This window comes from Pteronotus mesoamericanus, unplaced genomic scaffold (genome assembly GCF_021234165.1).
Source record: "Pteronotus mesoamericanus isolate MK-2021 breed Mesoamerican mustached bat unplaced genomic scaffold, CSHL_Meso_final scaffold_118, whole genome shotgun sequence".
Lineage (NCBI taxonomy): Eukaryota > Metazoa > Chordata > Mammalia > Chiroptera > Mormoopidae > Pteronotus > Pteronotus mesoamericanus.
In genome coordinates this window covers 13874738-13892055 of record NW_026555301.1, presented here as the reverse complement: position 1 = coordinate 13892055, position 17318 = coordinate 13874738, and the positions used below count along the sequence as shown (strand labels likewise).

The following is a 17318-nucleotide window of genomic DNA, read 5'->3' as shown; positions in this document are numbered from 1 at the left end:
TGTTGCCTTTTGGCATCTAAGATAACACATTGTTGGAATGTCAAATTTCCTCCCCACCTCCTCAAAGCACACGCACCACACCAGGGGAGACCACGCATCCCCTCACTGTTATTGTTATCATGTTAATTGTTGACTGTTACTCTCCTGTACCCACCTATGTAAAAGATGTGTCTATCGTTTTACTTCTTATCCAATCCCAGAGGTTTCTGTGCTTTGTTTCCTCCCGCCTCCCTGATCTATCGCCAGTGGATTTCAAGGTAACCAACTTACACCTCACCCCCTCTTTTGATTGTGATGTATGAAATAAGGTGCAACATTGCCGTTCTCCAGAGCATTATCTCAGCTCGCTGAGGTTTTGCTTCCCAGCAGTTGTCAGTTTGGCTCAAATAAACTCACAGCAGTTCTCTACAGGTTTGAATGTTTTATACATTGACAGCACAGAGGCAAATGATAAAGGGTAACAAGCACTATCTTTGCTTTAATTCAGCTCTGAAGCTCTCTGGTATGAAAGCCAAGACAAGTTTCTTAACTGCTCTGACATAGTTTCCCTGCCTGTAAAATGGGCTCAATTATTTCTGTCTGCTATGGTTCAAAGTTAAAATGATACGTATATTTTTAAATGAACCCAATCAAAGGCCATTGTCATTATCATCGTCGTCATCTTTCATTAACAGTGGCAGTTAAGAATCAATTCAATTGTGTAATTTACCCTCCACATTCCCAGAGGGCCCCACACTTGGCATTTCCTTTCCTGCCGGTCAATATCCATTTTAACTTCTAGTGACTGAGGATTTGATGGGGTCACAGAAGTCTTGAAACAGATGAAACCTAATCAGGATACTTAGGTATTTGCAAGCCCACTGGCCAGTTTTTGAAACAAAAAGAACACTGACATTTACAAAGTTACCTGGAGGATTTGCTTGCTTTGCCAGCTAAGATGTACTAAAAAACACTGTGTCTTCTAAGAGCTAAATAAAGTGATTGCTATCTACTGTGTCCCATATATGACTTTACATAAGCCTTATTTCATTCTTCATCAAATGCTCAATTAACCTCTCAAATGTCATGTTGTCACTCCAGCATTGCCCTTTCTGCACTCTATCTCGCTTCAATCATGATTCCTAATTTTGCTTTATGCCCATGGCCCTTATCCCTGCCTGGCATTGTATCACACACGCATGTGTTTGTTTAGAGTTTGCCTGTGAGCAGGAACCTTGATCATCTTGTGCAAGTATGTGTTCCTAGGTCCCAGAAAACTGCCTGACACATAGTAGTTACTTGATAAATGTTTGGTGAACAAAAGAATCAATAGCAAATCATAGCACCAAATTGTTATGCAATGGTGATAGTTTCACTAGGTACAAATCCTTCCACACAAAAAAAAGAAAGAAAAAAGAAAAGAAATCAATTACAAGCACGACTTGCCTTTGTGTAAGTCAGAATGGAGATCATCCTTAATACAGACAGAACTGAGGGACCCCAAAAGGTCACAGCCACAGGGATGGCAAGGGCTGTCCTCATAAGGAGATACCTGAAAGGAAGGGGTTGTCCTGGATAATCTTACTAGAAATAATAACAACATAATATCAACAATAATACCAATGACAAGGTATTGACTTTTTATCCACGATGTGACTATTATAATGATTTGTGTACACAGGAGATGTAGGTCTCAGGAACATAAGGTGAACTTGAGCTATAAAGTCCCAAACACCTTTTTGATGGTGACAGCAGCTAGTTTCATCAGCAAAGTGTAATCCCCATTATCACTGCTACTCCCCCAACTCTGCCATCACTCAGAGCCGTATGTAAGCATCACTTATACGAGTATATGTATCCGGTTACCTATCACCAGACGACCCCAGGGATTCATGTGACAACTGTATATCAAGTCAATTGATGACTGACTGAGCACTTCCTACGGTCAAGATATAGCTGTTTTAGTTACTAGCTAACTCTGCATTGACCGTACGACAAAACTCAGAGATTGCACAGCCAAGGGCCCCTCAAATCCATGTTAAATAACAATGAGCGGCCATCCTAATATGAGCAAAAATACAGGACAGATAGAGTAGGAAATCAATATCTGAAAACACTACTAATATAATAAGGATATAAATGAGATTTTACAAAAGGCAATGAGTCTCTAACACTGAGGTTGACATTTGGCGAAGTCTCTTTTCCACTTTAGGACAACGATGAAGCTCAGCTATGTCAAAGAAAAACTCTTACTTTGTGGGGTCTATAATATCCATCGATGCAGGTTTCACAGTTGATCCCCATGGTGTTCTGCAGGCAATTTATGCAAACCCCTCCTCCTTGGTACTGTCCAGCCATATTCAAACTTTTCTTCTGATTTGCAACACTTTCATCATAGTAACAGTCTTTTGCTTTATTGTGGCAATTACATTCTACAAGGATATTTTAACATCTCAATTAATATATATATATTTTGTCCAATATAAAGAAAACCTTTCCCTTCATAGGTAAGTTTCTATGATTATAAGTTAACTTAAAATTATAGAATAAACTATTTTAATAAGATATGGGCAATATTATGGAGGGCGTTTGGAAATAGCTATCAGAATCATAAATGGGCATTATCATTTGACCCATCAATCTACCGCCTGGGATCCTATCTTGCAGAAGTCATTGCACACTTCTCAATGACATATACAATGTTAATCATTGCACCACTGCTTATGTTAACAAAAGACTGGTAACAACCAAAATACCCACAAATTGGTAGCTGTTTTAATTACATTACATTCATATAATGGAATTCAGTGCTACTGGTTTTAAAAGACAGCATTTCATATTGCTAATATGGAAAGATTTTTTTCAAGATGTATTGTTAAGTATGAAAGCAATGCATAGAATGGCACTCATAGTATGTCAGGTTCTGTGTATAAACTGTGAGGTTTAGGAATATGTCAATATATTCTTTATTTGCATAAACTTTTTAGGAAGAACACACTAGGAAATAATAAAAAGTGGAAAGGATGGAGATAGAGAGGAAGTAATGATTTTATTATGTACTTTTATATATTGTTAGATGTTAGAATCTTGTGACTGTACTGCCTATTTAAAAATTAAATACAAATTAATAAAGGATATATTAATCTATGGTAAAGGAAATCTCAGATAAAATATCAAACTCATAAACATACTTTTAGGTCTCATTAGTTTGAATTTTATTAATTTGCAGTTTTGGGAACTGTTTAAATACCTAAAAAAAGGTATCTATTAATTACAAATATTGTTAAGTCACCATAAACTTACGCATACTAAGAGGGGAAAACTCTCTACATTCTTCCAATTCTTAGAGGACTTACCTTCACATATGTTACCAGAAGAAATGGTCCCAGGTCTCCAGGGCTGCTGATGGTATCCAGGACAACACCTACTACAGCTCTCTCCACAGGTGTTATGTTCACATTGGCACTGCAGTTTCTAGACAACAAGGATACAAAATTGCATCAGAAAACTAATGTATTTTCCTTAATTGTAATTTATATTTTTCTTAATTTTATTTTAGAAGGAATCTCTCACAGTCAAATACATAGCAAGGTTTTACACCTGAGGATATATGGCTATACCAAAGCAAACTGGCATTTAATTTTAAGAACAAAATATACCCATATGACCTGTTGTTTATAAGTAAAAAGTAAGGAGGAACAAAGCAAAACTAAAATATCGGTTAACTAACAAAAGCTTTTCAAAAAAGAGACATTGACTTTGAGGGTTTGAAAGCTTCCATTAATAAATTTTTCGAGAGTCCTCTACATATTTTCAGCGTAAGTAGAGAATAATCCTACTTAAGAGTTAGATTAAAACAAAGATTCGAAAAAAATAAGAACTTTGTGTAAGTTGTTTAAAATAAGAAAAGATGTCATCTTATTCACTGAATATTATGCTAAAACAGATAAACTTTATCGTGATTTTAGTACCACAAAAATGGAAGAGGGAGAAATAGGAAGAGGGGAATTCTTCCTTTAAAAAATGTAAACATAATAACTGCGCGTGTTTTTTGTATGCTTGTCTTACAGAAGAAGGGCTTCAAAATTCATAAGGTTACTGAATTGTACACTTTAAAATGATTAAAATGGTAACTTTTATATTTTGTATATGTTACCCAAAAATCATAATAAATATTTAATTCGAAATATATTCTCCAAAGAAAAAGCACAATGAAATTGTTGAAAAAATGGAACATTTATAGCGACCTAACCAAAAAAGAAAAAGAAACCAATTATCAGAAAATTTTTTTTGAAGCATGATTTTATACATTTCAACATTTGCCTTGAATTAAAGAAGCACAATGCAAACATTATAGCTACAGCTTCTACTTTGATATTCAAGCAAAATGTGAAGGACTAGAACTTACCTTTGTAGTTTCATCCCAGGGGCAACTGCTGGCATGGCCATAACAAATACACATCCCCCCAACAGAGATGTCTTTTATTGAATAATAATACTAAGGAAAAATGAAGTTACAAACAAAAATTAAAACCTCTTTAATTTCAGTAAAAAGAAAATGTTGGCATTCCAACAACTATCCCAGTTGTTACCAGTAAGCTTTAAAAAATTAGATATGCATTTTAAAATATATCATGCACAAAGAATTTTTATGTTCATTAAAATAAATAATGTTCAATTAGCTCATCAGCAGAAACGAACGAAGTTTAAGAGAATTTTTCAACTTGGCTGCATCTTAAACCAAGGCAGTCATATTCAAAACCTATGCTACTTAAAACCCTAAAAAATATTGCTAAATTGAATAAAACATTGTATAAAAAGTATAATAATTCTTGACCAAGTAGGATTTATCCCAGAAATGTAGTCAACATGCAAAAGTCAGTAAGTTTAAATCACCATATTAACAGAATACAGGAGAAAAATCATATGATCATTTTATTAGACTAGTAAAAAAGCATTTTACAGAATTCAACACCATTCATTTAAAAAGCTGAGCAAACCAGGAGTAGAGGAGAAATTCTTCAGTCTAATACAAGGAATCTATAGAAAACCTTGAGCTAACAGTAAAAGTTTAAGTGCATTCTTCTTAAATTCTCTTCTTGCCATTTCTATTCAACGTTCTGAGAGAGACACTGGCCAGTTCAATAGTGCAAGAAAAAAGAAACCAGAGGCATACAGAGTACACAATAAGACTAACCTGTCATTATTTGTAGATGACATTACTGTATACATAGAAAATCTACCCCCAAACCATTAGAAATAATATGTGAATTTGGTGATGCCTCAATGTACAAAATCAATAAAAAAAATGAATTGCATGTCTATATGCTAGCAATGAACATATGGAAAATGAACTTAGAAAGTATACTATGAACACTAACATTTAAAAACATAAAATACTTAAGAGTAGATTGAACTTAAGATGTGCAAATAAACAAATAATAAAACAGTGCCAAGAGGAATTGAAGAAGACCTAGGTAACAGAGAGATAATAGCATGTTCATGAACTGGATGATCTGATAATGTCAAATGGCTTCCAAAATCTTCTCTAAATTGATCTATAGAATTAATGGAATCCCAAGTGAAAAATCTTGCAGGTTTTTCTCTTTTTTGGCAGAAATTAACAAACTGATTCTGAAATGTATAAGAAAACACAATGAACTTAGAATAGCCAAAACAAGTTTGAAAAATAACTGAGTTGAAGACTTATTATAAAGTTACAGTAATTGTGAAAGTTTGTTGTTGGCATAAGGGTAGACAAATAGATCAATGAAATAGTACAGAGTCCAGAAATAGATCCACAATAAGATCAAATAATTTTCAAAGGGCACCAGAACAATTTAATGGGGGAAAGGAAAGCATTTTTTAACAAGTGGTGATGGAGCAATTGTATATGCATAAAAGAACTTTGACTCTTTACATCAAATAAAAAATTAATTTGAAATGATAATTGATGGAAAAGCTAAAACTATAAAGTTTCTGGAAGAAAGCATAAGATAATATCTTTGTAAACTTGGGATAGGCAAATATTTTTTCAGAGAGGAGACAGAAAGCATTAACAGTAAAAGGAGAAATTATAAATTGGACATTATCAAAATTAAATCTCCACTCATCAAAATTCATAGTTAGGAAAGTGAATAGGCAAGCTCCAGGCAGAGAGAAGATACTTGCAATATAGATGTATCTGACAAAGGACTTGGAAACAGATAACCCAATTTAAAAACAAATAAAAATCTGATCTGAAGCCAATAGATACATGCTCAACATTAGTTATCAGGGAAACGTAAATTATCATAAGGAGATGCCGCTATATGCACATTAGAATGGCTGGCATGAGTGACTGACAACTCAAATATGTGAAAGTGTGTAGTGCAACCAGAACTCTCACACATTGCTGCAAACTAATGCAACTAATTTTGATAACGTCTAGAAAATTCTTAAAAATTAAACATATAGATATTCTATAACTCATTAATTCCACTCTTAGTTTTTGAAATCCAAGGTATTTGAAAATGTTTGTCCACACAAAACTTGTGCACTAAACTACATACTAAATCTGTAAGTTTTCTTGAATATAAATTATATTGCAAAATTTAAACTTTTCTTTTAAGCAAGAAAACAAACAAAAGCACCCCTCACCTGCTGACGATCAGATGCGGAGCCAGACTAAAATGTGAAGAATGGTGACCACTACATTAGCTACATTATATGGGACGTGGTGGAGTTGATGAGGCCTGAGGGCGGGGTGTCAGAACAATCACCTAGTATAAAGGTGGCACTTTTAACAAAGCCCTTACAATGATCTCTAATAAAATAAGAAGGCCAAGCTGTGAGGAAAAGTCTAACCAAAAAGAAAAGTATATTTCCCTTAAACAAGATAATCTTTTCCCAATGGTTAGGAGCTCTACTACAGACTTACTCGTCTTGTAACAATAGGATCGAGGTCTTTTGGATCACGGTGGCTGAGGGTCATAAGATCTGCATTGAGGGTTCTAATGCGTTGTAAGCGAAGGCGGATGTATCGTGCAGAAGTAAATTCCAACAACTTGGGGGAAAGATCATCAGCACTTGGTCTGCCGTTGATTAGTGATGTATGAATCTAAGGGCATCAGAATAAAAAAATGTCAGTTTAAGCATGCAAAAACATAGCCCTACATATTGATTTTTAACTCACCTGAATATTTCTTGTATAATGTATGAAATAGGGCTCTATATTTGTTTTATTTCAAGTAATAGTGGTCTATGCACCTTATTTGTTGAATAAGCCTTATTTTACCCAGTGATTTGAAATATCAACTTAATCATATATTGTTAGATATATACGTTTGTCTCTAGAATGCTCATTATATTTCATTGATCTACTTGATTATTTCTGTGCTGGTGTCATGTTGGTTTAATTGCTGAGACTTCATAATGGTTTTAATTTTTTTAATATTTTATAATTAACTTCAACATCTAAAAAAATAAATAAAATCAATCTGCATTTAAGAAAGAAAGAGGGAGAGATGGAACTCCTACCTTTTGTGACAACATGGATGGAACTGGAGAATATTAAGCTAAGTGAAATAAGCCAGTTGATGGAAGACAATTACCGTATGATCTCACCTATAAGTGGACTCTATTCAACAAAATAAACTAACGAACAAAATAAACCACAGGCACGGAAACATGAAACAGACTGAAAGTGACCAGAGGGGATGGGGAAAGAGGACAATGATGTAAAGAAGGGGAAGGGACTAGACAAAGAACATGTATGAATGACCCATGGACATGGACAACAGAGTGGGAACTGACTGTGGGAGTGGGGGGTGGGAGTGGGGTGAGTAGAGGGGGGTAAAGGGGTAAAAACTGAGACAACTGTAATAGAATAAACATGATTTATAAATTTAAATAAATAAATAAATAAAAATAAAACAAAAAAACCCATAGCCCTAGTTTAATTTCAGGACAAAAATTTTTACAGATACTATATAAAATCAAGTCAAACAGCTAAGTTTTTGCAGAAATCTAGCATTTGTTAACTACTTGTCAATATCATTAGCATTGATTAGAATATCATTAGCATTAGCAATTAATTTGAAGTTACCCATTCTAGTGTCTCAGAGATTGCTGGAAATCTTTTAATAGGAGCTCTTCACCAAGTGTGGTGAAGGGATTTTAATACGTAGGTTATGACTTCTCTGAAACAAATTTTAGATGCCATGCATAGACCTGGGAGAGTGAGAGGAAGTGCCAGAGCCTTGTAATGTCCACTCTTATTTAAGAATCTCTGCTCTTGAAACAATATAGGGCTTGTTGCAGGCGTCCTGCTGTGCAGAGAGCACTTAGGAGAGTTTTTGTAGCTTTATCTCTTCAAGCCAGGTTCTAGGAAAGAATGGTTTGTTTTGGATTACACTCTGATTTGAATGAAGTGTGTACAGTCTGGGTGTGTTGAGCACTGACCTGGAATACCTCACAAGCCACCACCAGTCCTTACCACCACCAAAGAGAAGGAGAACTTCATGGAGAAATTCAGGAACTATATCTTTTAGAGGCAATTGGGCTCTCTCTTTAATATTTCAACAAATGTTCTTGCCTTAATGACATGGGAAAAGTGCTCTGAAAAGTACCTGATTGAGTTATTAAATCACAGCAGAGTAAGAATTGAGAAGTCTCCTTGAAGGGAAGATATTGATGAGGTGAAATGTGCTGGTTATCAGATTAATCATCAGTCAACACCAGTCAATGACCCATTAAATATAGTTAGATAGTTATATTAAAGGTCTTTGTAATCTGTACTATGGAAGATGTATTTCGAGTGTTTCATGTTAGCTTTTGTGATGGCAATCTTAGCATTTGAGGTGGGGGTCGGAGGGTCCTGATGTAAAACAGACATCACTTCAACGGGCACAGTACCTCTCCATGCTCAAGGGGCACCAGCCTGGAATAATACGAGGTGCAGATCACTTCATCGTCAGCCCTGTAAGTGGGTGGCCCCCGTCTTGGGGTTATGTTGTAACGAGTCAAACACTCTGTGTCACTAACTGCATAATACTGCCAGGGACTGAACTTGGTGCCATCCAGAGAACGCTCCAAAATCCAGTTCCCAGGTCGAGGGGCATTAGCAGCTTTGATGATAACATAGGCAACTTGAAAGACCTGAAACAAAGATACTGAAAAATCTTAATCAAGAATCAGTGGCAACTGTTCAAAAACCCAAATTTCTCTTCAGAGAACTCCAATATCTCTAATGCTTTTGAGGATAGCTACTTATCAGCTAAGTGTTAATCAAAAATATGACTTGTGAATATTCTCCTGGTGGCATCTGTTTCCAAAGTAAACTAAAAAAATACAAATAAATTTGTATTATTATTAATAGCATTAATATTAACATAAGTGCTTTTCTTGTTCCCAATATATTTCTCCACCTGGATTCTGAATGATAGTAATTGTATTATATGACATTAATAGAAGTGTTAAATATATTTTTCATAGTTATTTGGAGATAAAACATCTGAATATGAGAAAAAAAGTCCATCCACTACACATGTCTACTAGAATGGTTAACATTCAAAACACACACCATCAAATGCTGGTGACAGTGTGTTGCAATAGGAACTCTCATTCATTGCTGGTGGGAATGCAAAATGGTATAGCTGCTTTGGAGGACAGCTTGGTAGTTTCCTAGAAAGCTAAACATACTCTTACCATACAACCAGAAGTTGTACTCCTTGGTATTCACCTAAATGAATCAAAAACTTCCACAGGTGAACAAAAAAACAAACTGTGATACATCCAAACAACCAATATTATGTAGAGACAAAAAGAAATGAGGTCTCATATAACAAAAGGACAAAAAAGAACTTTAAACATATATTCCAAATGAAAGAAGCCAATCTGAAAAGGCTATATTATTCCAACAACATGACATTCTGGAAAAGGTAAAACTATAGAGACAGTAAAAAAATCAATGGTTGCCAAGGGTTGTGAGGAGGGAGGAATGAATAGGGAGAGCACAGGGGATACTTAGGGCAGTGAAACAGTGTGACACTGTAACGGTGGACACGTGTCACTATGTATTTGTCAAAGCCCACAGAATGTAGAACACAAAGAATGAACCCTCCTGTAAATTTTGGATGTTGTTAATAATGATATAATAACATGGGCTCATCAATTGAAACCAGTGCTCCACGCTAATAACACAAGATGAGAATAATAGGTAAAATAGATGGACAGGAAAGAGGGGGAATATGGAAATCTTGTACTTTACACTCATTTTTCTGTAAACCTAAAGGTGCTAAAAAATAGTAAGGCCTATAAATTTAAAAGTTAGAGAGTAGGAGAGAAAGAAAGAGGGGGAAAAAGGGATGTAGATGACAACTGATAGTATGAAGAAACTAGCCAGGCCAATCCTGGATTAGGAAGGGACCCTCACAGGTATGCAGCCCATAATCGGGCGCTGGGAACGAATCACCTCTCCCACAACCAGCCCCTGTGGGAGCACAGGAAGTGTCAGGAAATTCACTTGCTCCTAAGATGGCTCTTTTGTTTTATGAAAACCTGTTAGAGGACCTTTCTTTCCACTGCTTCAGGATGCTCCATAAATTCTATGCTCTGGAGCTACAGAAAATATGTTGATTCCACTTTCATGCAACTGTCCTTCAAACTCTGTACATAACTATCATGTATCACCTCCAGAATCCAAAGTTTTCAGCATCAACATTCTGATTTCCTGAAAATATTCGTCATTTAATAAGACCTCATCACCTAGTCACAATGTTCTGGACATCACTTTATTCTCATGAACTGAATAGAAAACTCCAAGTATTTTCTGAATTGGGAAGAATATGATGAAAATGTTATGTATATTTTTCAGCCTCAGCAAGCATTCACTTCTGTAGTAAACTTAGATTGGTAACACAAGTGGGGGTTGCAAGCAACAGCTAAGAAAGAACTCCTTCCATGTGAACTGCTGTATCATCCAGATTTCCCCAAATCCACATTGATAGAAGTGACTTTTTTAAACCAAAGTCAAGTACTTTTTTATTTTAAAAATACACATATAATGTATGTATGTAAATGTGTATGTGTATTTAAATGTCTATCTATGTATATGAGTATGTACTGGGAAAGAAGTTATTATTCACTTCTCTGCATCTTATTGTCTCTGGGCTCTTTGTTTCTTGTTTTTAGTTTTCTTCTGTTTTAGCCCTCACCAATTTCAGAAACACAAGATCTCTTTGAAATTTACCCACCATAAGCCAAGTAACTTTACATCCATCTACTGAATCATTCCACAGGAAGGACAATTTTATCTTAATATAATGACTCTGCTGATGTGCAAGAAACGCCATCCAACGGTTTCACCTGGGAGTGATGTTAAGTGTGGTACTTTGACCATCCATGTGCATGTGCTACTTTCTTCTAGAATGCAACCACTGTTTCTAAAGCCCATTAGAAGCAAAAGAATGTTCTCATATTTAAACAAGGAGGGAAATCAGGAACTCTGTTTCTGCTATTAATACTTGAATCTGGAATTGAATGTCCAATGTTTAAAACTCTAGAACCACCTTTATCTATTAAAATCACTTTTAAAAATTAAAATAATGCAAATGCTACTTTGTCCTAGCATAAACAACTCCACAAAATTCTCCCATGAACATAACTATGATTTTTCTTTTCAGTTTATTTAAAAAAAAATTCCCCCAATTTTATAATTCACATATTCCATAATTTATATGTTTCCCTGATTGACTACATTTTAACATTACTGAAATCCCCAAACTTCTCTGAAATACTCAGCAGTTAACTGTATTGTGCCTTCTGGAACTAGCCCTGAAGAACGAGCAGAGTTCACTCTACAGCCTGATGGTGTGTCTCACTTTCCCAAAGACCCGTCATGTTCCTGTATCACCACAGTGGAATCCGTCCTTAATAGCTTCCCATTTGATTTTTGTACTGATGCCCAAACTAACCAAAGGGAGAATACCCTCATCTATATTCGCCATTGTCCAACTGCCTTGTCAATATTTTCATCATAAAAGTAGACCTCTATGAGCATGTGAGCCATGATTGTTCACCACTGTCGAATATGTTAAACCAGACTTTGCACAACGGAGGTGCCAAGTGAGACGGTGTGACCAGGCAGCCCATTTGAGAGGGACAGAAGAGTTCATTTACCAATGGATTAAAATGTCTTTGCCTTCTATTTTCCAGTTTCACATTTGAAAGTGGAAAGAACTAAGAGATATACCTCATGTGTGTTAAGAGCTTTATGTGTATCATCTCATTTAATCCCAAACAACCTCAGGAGTTTCAAGTTATTGTTCCCACTTCACTTATTCGGAAACTGAGAGGTTAGAAGACAGACTACAGAGTTGCAGGTCCCAATAAGAAACAGCTGGTTGCACTACAGAGTCCTCAGCCACCATGGACATTCCAGAGAACTGTCCCCAAATGTCCACATACCTCACACCTATGCTTACTGAAGTTTCTTTCTGTGATACCAGAAAACATAAGCCCCCTCAGTTCACTTGGACACTGGACAGTGGCAGTTGTCCTAGTTAACTCTCTGCAGTTTCTTTCATCACCGCCCTGGATACGTAGTGGAGAAGGACAGGATGCAAGAAACAAAAATGAATTGTGGCTAATGTTTATGTAGCCTTACTCTACCCAGGGACAATGTTAAGTGCTTTATGAGAATTATTGCTCTTATCCTTACAACTACATTCATCTTATGAAGTATGTATTATTATTCCCCCTACTTTATAGATGAGGAAACTAAGGCATAGAAAAATAATCTTTCCAGGATCTCACAGATATGAAAATGTTTACCACAGGTACTGAACACAGGCAGATTACAGAACCACTATGCAACACTGCTATAGATTGCAAGGAAAAAGAAGAATGAAATCCCATGTTGAGGCAACCAGTGAGAACTAACCCAGGGTTTCAAACCTCTTACTTCAACCAGGAGTAATTGTTTCAATACCATGTTCTTGTACTTTCATCCAAACCTTGTCAGCTTTTATATGAATTGCTTAGTCATATGTAATGAAATGATACCAAATAGAAGAACAGACATGGTGGGAAAACTTCAGGACAATCCCTCAAGGAGAAACCGTTTAACTCTGATCAGCCATGAACCTGGGCATTGTCTCAAAATCTCTCAGTTGTTCTCTACGTCACCAGATTGGAAGCTAGGAAAAAAACCAAGAAAGGAACTGTAAGCTGTAAATCTGCAAAAAAGGAAAGAGATGCTATGAAGCATCTAAACACAGTTTAGCTTCACTTAAGCCACATTGCTGGCTGAACTGTGTTGCCCAAAAATTTGTATGCTAAAGTCCTAACTCCTAGTACTTAGGACTGTGCCTATAGGTGAAAATAGTCTTTAAAGAGGTAATTAAGGTTAAATGAGGTAATATGGGTGGACCCTCATCCACCAAGACAGGTGTCCTTATAAGAAGAGAAGGATAGGGCATAGACAGACACAGACTTAGGGTGGCCCTGTGAGGGTACAGCAAGAGGGAGGCCATCTCCAAGCCAACAACAGGCCCCTGCCAACACCTCGATCTTGGGCTCCCAGCTTCCAAAGCTATGAGTAAATAAATTTCTGTCCTTTAGACAGCCCTAGCAAATTACTACAAGCTCTAATTAATCAATTGTGTGTTGGCAAACAGGTCTCATACATAATATTTTTATTTATTTTTTATATTTTGTACTTTATTAATAATACATAAATACTTCTTGATCACTGCTATTTAATTAAAGAAGACAATGGAAAGGATTTATTACTTGGAAATTAAAGAAGATGGAACTGCTTTTTCATAAAAAATGAAAACATTGAAATAGGATATTTCAGAAGTATTATACATGTAGGATTTTAGGTATTCTCCAAACCAAGGGTATTTCTAGTATGGATTCAAACCAATTTCAGTCAATTAGATTCTAACAGTTTTTACAAAAATAGTTACTATACAAAAGAATGCCATAAAATTTAAAAATTTTTAAAGTTGTCCTGAAGTTTACCAACAATCACATCTGTAGTCAATTTTACTGTTAAGTCAACTTAGCAACCCCTTCACTACAATAACTTAAAAGATAAATTTGTCACAAATTCCACATGTATATGATCAAAATTAATAAATTATGAGGACATTTGTTTTTACATATAATGTTTTCGAGGGCCACCAGCCATGTTTTCTGACAATCCAATATTTAAGAATTTTTATAATTCAAAGTACTTTTTGGCAGATACGTTACCACAAAGCAAGATTATTTTGTTTTCAAAAGATATTATTTGGTTTAGTTGCTGTTATAAAGATGCCATTTCGTGGCCAGGTTTTTAGTAGACTAATCTGCAAGTGTGTCACAGGAGGGGCCTATATTAGTTTCATATTTATATGTGAAACATCTGACACGCAACATGGGACAGAGTTCCCAGTACACACTTGATAAACTCTTGAAATGCGCAGAGCAAAATGAGAGCATAAAATTACATTTTAACAGGATATCTCACTCCATTAAAATCTGCACTATTAGCAGAGATGGAAATATTGTTTGTGGAACTTAGGACGTTGGAAACATGAAAGGGGCTTACATAACATGACTCCTTTCCGCAGTGGGATGGCAGGTGATTTGAGCTTTGAGTCACAGGTCATTGTCATACATAATATTTTTAAAAAGTGAGGAATATTCTGTTAATATATAGAACTTGTAATCTTTGCCCAAATGAAATCCATGATATTTCTGTTGCTCTCATTTCGCCCCCTGGTTGACTAAATTGCTTTGTTTCTCTAATAAGGTTGGCTGAACACAAATTGATGACACAAGGTTTTCACTAAATTCAGAGTCATTGTAGTCTCACCAAACCTGCTGCTGATAGACATTTAAAATCCACTTTCATCATGGTTTTCCACCAAGAGGCCTCTGTTAATGATCAGTGGAATGCACATAAACACTGTCACGTCACAGAATTAAGGTAGACACACATCAAATAACAGTTTCTACAGAGGAATCCAGACAGGAATTTTTATGTGGGCCTCAGTCTTAAATATACTAAATCCACTTCAGGCACAGAAATCTGAAAAATACAGGTAGCCTAGTTCTCCAATATCAGAGGTCAATTTCAGACGTACATGGGGAAACACAGTCCCTCCTCCCCGGAGAGCGCGTAGGACTGCCGCACGCGACCTGCAGGGGCCCAGATGCAAGGACTCCCCTTTAGAAATTCTCCACGCAACACTGACCTGCCTTCAGGGCAGTAACTGAACAGTGAAGGGAAGAATGTTCTCACATAATGAAAACGAACTTTTCACAGACAAAAGAGATTTAAGAATCAAATTACACACACAAAAAAGAATTAAATGTATTTAATAAGAAACATTGTTCAATTATCCCTGTGCAAGTGTTGAATTAGTGCTCTGTAAGCTTTATATATTATGACATTAATAGAAAATAAAATTTAAAATAATCATTTGATTTAATATTTATTATTCAAGACTAAAGAAATAATTATTTACTAGAAGGCTAATTACTAACAGCAATAGGAATTTCTTTTGGCTTTATAGAGTACTCATCACTAAAGTGTCTAATCAATTGATAATAATGTGAAATAGTAACAGCAACTAGGCACAATAAGAGAAGTCTAGGACTTAGAAGTTTACTTGGCATGTGGTATACGTGCAAAACACATTTTAGGTCAATTTTTTATGGGCAATTACCTTAAAATGTCATTTCTATTGTATTTTAGTTGGCTGTTTTACTGTTATCTCCTTGTTTTAGGACCAGTTTACACAATTAACAGACAATAGGAAATAGTTTCATGAATGAGAATTTTGGAATAATATAGACTTGTTGTAATAATATAGATAGGTATTTTCATCAGAAGTGCATAATGACCATGGCAAAATACACTGTTTTTTTCCCCTTTCTTGCTTTTTCTTCTTACGCTGGGGTCAGGGAAGATGAGGATGGACTGGCTGCACTAGTAACAAATTTCTCTCCTTAGAACTCTTAAGACTCATGTCTTAGACTATCCAGGATTGCTCCCTTTGGAACCATGCTGAGACTTCAAATAGACATTGAAGAAAAGCCAGAGTAAGAAAGTAATCACCAACAAATGGAGGGTACAGAGATACGAAGCCATCTAAAAGCAAACAGTAACCTGTAACGAGTAATCTGAGGATGGAAAAGAGCTGTTTAAAACACCTGTCAGAATAGTTCTGTTTTTCATCATCTAGAAAAGCTATTTCAGAAAAAGCCCACTAGTAAGATGTCTCAGGTCCACATGCCATTGTTTCCATTTAAGGATGACTAGTAGTAGTATCTCAAAGGACAAATGTCAATCACTTTAAAAAGTCAAAACCGAAAAGTAAGAGGTTGGCTTTCATTCATTGTCTCAATGTATTTCCCTATATAACACCCAATGGTCAGTTCCACCAGGCGTCCTGAAACGATTTTGCTGTTTGGTGGAAGATTAGTGGGAACTACTTCAAAAGCACAACAGAGCACATCGCCCAGTGCCCTTTGTGGGGCTCTTTACCTTGCCCCCACCCTGTGAGTGCCATGTGACAGCCTAGCTCCTAAATGAGATAAACCAGCTTGTGAAATGTAGTCACAGACCATTCCAGGACCTGAGAAATGCAAAAAGAGCCCTCCTACCCACCATCTCAGCCAAAGCTAACCAGTGTTCACCTGTGAATATCTTAGCCTTTGAAATTACATTCGGCTTTTCCCCAAAATGCAGTATTCCATTTGTTCATGTTGGAGAATGGGTGCCAATAATTACCATCCTTTCTCCCTCTTCTGCCTGTGAAGTAGGCTCAGAAATTTGAAGAAAAAAGTCAGTAATATTCCAGCAAAACTGGAGGTTGTGGCTTACAAGGGTGGCTGCAGAGGTTGCCTGACACCCTACCTTTTGTGTCACAGGCTGAGCAGAGATGTACAAACCTGCTTGGTGGCCTTACCCTGAGGGTCAGGAACTTGTGTGTCCAGAGAACAATTTTCCCAGTAAAAGAAGAACAGAGACATGGCCCTAGAGGGCAGCATCAGATTTTCTACCAGTTAGAAAAATGACTATTCCTCTCCTGGGGAGGGGAGGCGGGATGGGCAGAGAAGCAGAGGTGTTACTCTGAGTGAAGGCTGAGAGCAAGGGACTCCCCGGACAATTTTTCACTTAAGATTCATTCAGTAAACATTGACTGAGCATCTATTTTGTAATGGAGACTGCAGCAGGTGTTACAAATGCACAGAGCATTGGGAACGTGGTCAATATGGGCTGGATGACCTAATGGGAAAGACAGAGGTTGCCCAAGTCCTCATGGAAAAATACAGAAGTGTTGAAGATGACTGGCTGAGGC

General features: G+C 36.3%; 1 protein-coding gene across 1 annotated transcript in view; it reads right to left on the bottom strand.

The window, feature by feature from the left end:
- LAMA1 (laminin subunit alpha 1) overlaps window positions 1–17318 on the bottom strand; it is a 175129-nt gene that overhangs the window by 107173 nt on the left and 50638 nt on the right. Inside the window, exons 4-9 of the mRNA XM_054587387.1 lie at window positions 8875–9117; window positions 6899–7078; window positions 4388–4477; window positions 3336–3453; window positions 2233–2411; window positions 1426–1531 (exon numbers count right to left, since the gene is read on the bottom strand). Coding sequence (XP_054443362.1) covers window positions 1426–1531; window positions 2233–2411; window positions 3336–3453; window positions 4388–4477; window positions 6899–7078; window positions 8875–9117 — 916 coding nt within the window. The remainder of the gene's footprint in view (window positions 1–1425; window positions 1532–2232; window positions 2412–3335; window positions 3454–4387; window positions 4478–6898; window positions 7079–8874; window positions 9118–17318) is intronic.